This window comes from Meleagris gallopavo, chromosome 4, assembly GCF_000146605.3.
Source record: "Meleagris gallopavo isolate NT-WF06-2002-E0010 breed Aviagen turkey brand Nicholas breeding stock chromosome 4, Turkey_5.1, whole genome shotgun sequence".
Lineage (NCBI taxonomy): Eukaryota > Metazoa > Chordata > Aves > Galliformes > Phasianidae > Meleagris > Meleagris gallopavo.
The window spans coordinates 2,136,345-2,142,078 of NC_015014.2; the positions used below are offsets into that span (position 1 = coordinate 2,136,345).

At 43.4% G+C, this 5,734-nt stretch overlaps 1 protein-coding gene across 1 annotated transcript in view; it reads right to left on the bottom strand.

The window, feature by feature from the left end:
• C4H4orf45 (chromosome 4 C4orf45 homolog) overlaps window positions 1-4,261 on the bottom strand; it is a 43,433-nt gene extending 39,172 nt beyond the window's left edge. The window contains exons 1-2 of the mRNA XM_019614440.2: window positions 3,716-4,261; window positions 607-1,308 (exon numbers count right to left, since the gene is read on the bottom strand). Coding sequence (XP_019469985.1) covers window positions 607-835 — 229 coding nt within the window. The 5' untranslated portion in view covers window positions 836-1,308; window positions 3,716-4,261. The remainder of the gene's footprint in view (window positions 1-606; window positions 1,309-3,715) is intronic.
• Between the last annotated feature and the right edge of the window lie 1,473 nt (window positions 4,262-5,734).

Consider the following 5,734-nt stretch of genomic DNA (forward strand, 5'->3'; position numbering starts at 1 on the left):
TTTTTTTAAGTCCAACCCTTTTGATTCTTGAGCCTGCTCTTTTGTGTTGGTGCATTTGAAATTCAAATGGAGTTGTAGCAGGAAGACATCTTGGTAAGTGCCACTAACCAGGACCAGTAGGGAATCCTGGCTTGCTGTCAGCAGGAGGTTCTCATTCAGCCCCCCAGAAATGATCCATGCTCCCTCCTCCAGTGCTGTGAGTTTTTCATCAATATGCAGGTGCAGGGCACACTTCTTAAGTGATGAAAGAGAACTGCTGAGTGGAGCACAAAAGCTCCAAATGGAAAAAGTCTCCAGTTCACATCACTGTCTCCGACTGTGCATGCGTGCATGTCTTGTACACAATATGATTGAAAAATATTTCAATACTTACTTGGTATGGGAAATGTAAACAGCAAAAGGAGGGTGGTTTCCCTCTGTGAGTTTCTAGGCATATGGCAATCCATGAGATGAAATAAAAACTGTGGTGCCAGGTAACAAACTTTTTTTTTTTTGGCACTTTCATTTCTCTTGTCCTTATTTCATCCACCTTATTCTCACTTATACCAGCATTGCCCTGTCCCTGCTGGAGCTGCATGCCCCGAGATCTCCAGCATTGCTGCCTACCTGAGAACACCATCCTGCCCTCTGCCAGTGCGTGGCACCCGCTGGCTCTGCGAGGGAGAGGGGCCTTGCTGCAGGCTGTCCGTGCCCGGGGAGCACCACAGCTCTGCTGCACCATGGCTGCTGCACTGATCACCGTGCCAGCAGCTTTTGTGCACGGGCACATTGTGATGTATTGTCCCCTGGGTTCTACTGGGGCCTCTGGTGCTGCTCCTGGAGATGATTCCTGCATGTGTGCTCAGATAGTTGACCTCAAGAGAGGCTGCTTCTGTCTTTTTGGGTGCAATAGATCTGCTCTAAGCTGCTTGTTGACAAGTATAATGATGTATCATTAAGAAACAAGAGTTGTAAAGATCCTAGTTTTCAGGGATTTCTAGGAATTTTCTGTGAAATGATGGTAACACAGCTTGTGAATCTTCAGGATGTTCCACTTGATGAAAGAAGTGGTCTCATGAGTGTCTTTCAACACTAGAGAAAAGTCTCTGATTCACTCAGTATTTTTTTTTATTATTTTTTTTATTTTTTGTGATGGCAGAAGATACAGAGTAAGACTCCCAGACAAAAGCCTTGCTGGCGCGCCTGTCAGAGCTGCCTTATTTTCTGCAGATACTCCAGCTGCTGATTCCATCTGCTGTCTCCTCCTTTTCTTTCATTTGTCAACACCTTAGGGCACAAGCCATTCCTGTACGTGATCCCCAAGGACTCCTGTGGAGTAAAACAAACCTTCAGCGCCACTGCAATATGTGTAATATCTAAATTACTCAGCAGAGATTTCTAATATGTTTCCAACCACGTCTGAGCTGATAAAACTTCTAATTAACAAATAATCAAGGATAACAAAAAGTTCTTTAACATTCTAGTGGAACATATGCTTTGAAAGTAACACCACTTGTTTTATTACGTTGGCCTGCAATGTCAGAGGCAGATGTTGGTTATAGCAGTACAGGTTGAACCTTCCCACCCATATCCTGTTATATTTTGTTGCTGTGTGACAGATGGCAGCAGAGGAGCAATCTGACAAAATGGCATCTGACATGGAATTGCTTATGGAGCAAAGGTGTATCATTGAAATCCTCCATGTGGAAAAAATGGCACTCGTTGGCATTCACTGATGCTTGCTGAGCATTTCTGGAGACCAAACAGTGGCTGTGAGTACAGTGAGGGCTGAGTAGTGCACCCCAGAAATGGCGACAGTGACTGTGGGTCACCTCCATTGGTGCATATTTTTATGAGCACAGCATACAGCCTCCTGTTCATCGATGAAAAAAATGCACAACTAACGGTGGTTACTGTGTTGAAAAATAGTGTTTTGTAGCTGAGAATTTGCTCTATCAAATACTGTTCTTGTACTCTTTGTAGCCATTGTCATTTCCATGGAAATAAATAGGAGACGTCACTTTCGGAGCAACCTATGTACATGACAGCTCTGATTTGTGTGCCAGCCTTCCCTAAAGGGCAATGGAGAGTATCAGAGATTGTGGCTGGGGATGCTTGTCTGTGCATGATTATGGCAAATTCTGATGTTCTGAGTAAGCTGGGGGACACTGATCTCTGAATCACCACGGGTTTACTTGCTCAACCACATTTTGCTCCTCCTCCTGATCCTCCAGCTGCTCCTCCCAGTCTGGTTTGGCTGCTCCCTCATTTTTGCAGCCTGTCCCTTTCCTCACACCTCTTTCTCCTCCCTGCATCTGCCCTGCAGCTGGATGGCTTCATGTTCTGTCATGCAAGGGTGGGAGCACAACAAAACCTCCACCCAACGAGTCCACGGCTTTGCTGTGTGCAGCCTCCTGTCAGCATCTGTGCTGATACATCCCAGTACTGTGTGACTTGGGGTTGATTTCATCTCTGCATCCAGCTCTTGTCTTTACAGAATTAGAATCATTATAGTTGAAAAGACCACCGAGATCATCTAGTCTAATCATCAACCTATCACCACCCTAGCAGTAAACCATATCCCTCAGTGTGACATCTGCTCTTTGCTTAAAAACCTTTGTGGACTCTTTTAGCCGTTTACAATGTCAGTGTGGATGAAGAGGTGTTGTACCTCCTCATGAGATGCTGCACTTTGGTAGGTGTGCAGGTATTGCTTACAGAAAAAGAGAGCTTTTATTTTTCTTACACACCTTTATGATAAACTTCTTTTGCAGTGAATGATGTTTGTATTTAGGAGTCTAAAATCCTCTCTTCTGACTGGCGTAATTATATTCTGTGTATAGAAACTGATAACTGATGGAAAGATGGAATACAGGAAAACTTGAGTACTTATGTTTGGGGGACTATACCATATGATTTCAAAATTTCTAGAAGTGAAAAGAATGCAAATTCCATTATAAAGACTGCACAAGTGCACTCAGTTTTGGAGCAGCAGCATGGGAAGTGTCAGGACTGCCTTGGGCCACACAGCCTCCCTGGAGGATGTGCTGCTGAGGCGAAGGCAGGCCTCAGGGCAATGCAGACAATGAATATGTTAATTAGTTATTAGGACAAGGCGGAGCTTTGTTTAAAAAAAGACCCTGGAGATCTCAGGGAAGTCACTGTTTTAGTGGGCTGTGCTCTTTTATAAAGCATGCTCTGGTGAGCCGTGGCCAAGCTGGCTGCTCTCCATAGGCTCTCCCAGCAAGCTGTAGGAGGAGGCAGGAGGACTGACAGAAGCCCGGTGCAGACAAACTGCAGGCACATTAATTATTGATTGTGTTAGTTGATGAGTTGTGCTGAATTGATCTGGTAAAGATAATGTGAATTAAAAGCTGCTTAAATATTTAATTCAGGGCTTTTTGGCTATGGCAGGGATTTGAATGAAAGATAACGTCTGATTCATGACTGGAATCAGCTTCTCAATAAAGACAAGCTATTAGAATGAGAGGTACTATCTAAATGTAAATTATGATTTATTAGAGGAGAAATCTCTTGTGTGTAAAATTTTAATGAAAGATTAGAAAGCTTTCTAGATTAAATTATCTAAATACATGATAGACATTTTCATGTTATTCGTTCAATCCCTATGTATGTGACTTAATAAAACTTTGTTGCGTCTGAAGGCGTGCGTGAAGCACTGTAGGAAAGAAGCCAGGCAGACCTCCTCTGGTTGCTCTGGCTGTACTGCACTGACCTCCAGACTTTTGGGAAGGGCTTGGTGGTAGCACTAGCACTGAAGGCTGACATGCCCTCTTGGTTGGCTTAGGTGCTGCAGCTCCGAGGAAATTCCTGCCTGGTTTCTCCCAGCCTCTCCACAGAGACGTCCTCAATGCAAAGCAGACCTGATCCTGAAGCAAAAATGTTTTCTGTTTCAGCTTTTAGGGCATACAGGCTTCAATGAGAATAGCAGGCCGCTGCCTACTGCAGTTTCTGCCTCCCCTTCTATCTTGCTTCATTCCTCCATGTACCGGAGAGGGCTTTGGCAGGGTGTTAGCCTGATTTCTCTCACCCTTCAGAAAAGCTGTCCTCTGTTTAACCTGTGCATTCCTTCCTCCGGGGCCATTTTCTTCCACGGGCTCTCTGGGCTGGCCAGTGGCCAAACAGTAGGGTGAGCTGCATGAGAAGGCCTTGATCACTGACAGGCTGTCTTACAATTTTTTACTTGTATTCAAGATGCAGATGGATGTCATTAGAAAGATGTTTAATTTGAATGTGCACAACTCGCCCACATGCCCAAGCTTAGAGCTCAGTACTTATATAGTACTCATATATGTGCTTTTCATCCTCAAAAGGGCTTTGCAAGCTCGAGTCCTCAGAACAGTTGTGTGAGGTGGGTTTGTGCGTTTTGTAATATGCTTCATAACAAGGAGGGACGCATGTCAGTGTCTCGTTCAAAGATACATTGTGCAGTGAACGTTATAAAGGAAGAAAATCTTTACACCTCCCTGGGGTTCCTCTCTGATGTTCTCTCTGAAAATCACATGGTTTCACCGTGGGAGCTTGTCTCTCCATATGAAAGATTTGATTAGTGACAGCAAAAATTAAACTGTATCTCAGGTTACAGTAGTACTAGGTAAATATATAGCATTTCTAAAAGTTGTGAGGCCAGATTTCCTACTGTACTCAGCTTAACACAGAAGAGCAGGAACCAAAGGGCATCATCAAAGAGACCCCAGTTTGATGGAAGATCTGAAGCTGCTTCACGTCGTACTTCTAAACAGAGGGAAATGATATCATGAAGAGTGATGAAAATTGCTTGTCTTCTCAGTTGAAAGGACAAGGCAGGATTAATTTTTTTTTTCCTTTCAAACTGTAGGATTATAATTAAAGTAGCTACAGTAACAGCAACAGCCCCAGTGTGAACTCAGCTCTATCAAAAGTTTTTGTAATATTGCATCTCATCTATGTGAGGGGGCTGGAATAATCTATAGCTATGGCAGGCATTTTTGAAATTTTGCATTCTGTCTGAGTTGTTACTGTCATGACTACCTTGGCACTCTTTACCTTGCACAGGCGAGCCAATAAATGCTTCAAGTGTCATCCAGCAGGAAAAATCTGGCTAGGGATGAGATCATATTGTGAGTGTGGTTCCTAAACTAGATCAGTGAGCTCTGGAAGAGGGTTTAATAACCAGCATTAGGGGTTTTTGCACCTTCAGTGTGCCTTAGAACATGCATAGATATCTGGAGGAAATAGGTTTAGAAATCAGTAGCTACCTTATCCCAATAAGGAATTCTTTATAAGAGATGGAGTGGCACTTGTCCTGAATAAACAAGCAGGAGACTGTAAGAAAAAGGATCTGCTTTATAGACCTACACCTCCTTCATGCTTTCTGGGCAAATAGACTGAGAATAGCCTGTCTACTTCAAGTCATAAGAAGGATGAGTTAAAGGTAGATAGGTTAAAGCAAGCATTTATTTTAATACTGCTCCAGTTTCCCTCTTTTAATACGTAATTATGTCCAGTCACAACAGGACTCTGCATCTTCTCGGAAAGATGTTGAGAACTAGTTAATGAGCAACCTAGTGTGGCAGAGATGCTCACCTTCACCTGCTGAATACAGTAGGGTGGAGAAGTGGAACGGAGTAAATTAGTCATGCTTTTTTAACCCCAAAAGGATCATTTCTTTTTTTTTTTTTTTTTTCAAGAGAATTCTGTGTTCAGCTATTATCTCCCTCTTGCTGCTCTGGGAAGGGTATCTGGCCCCAGAAAT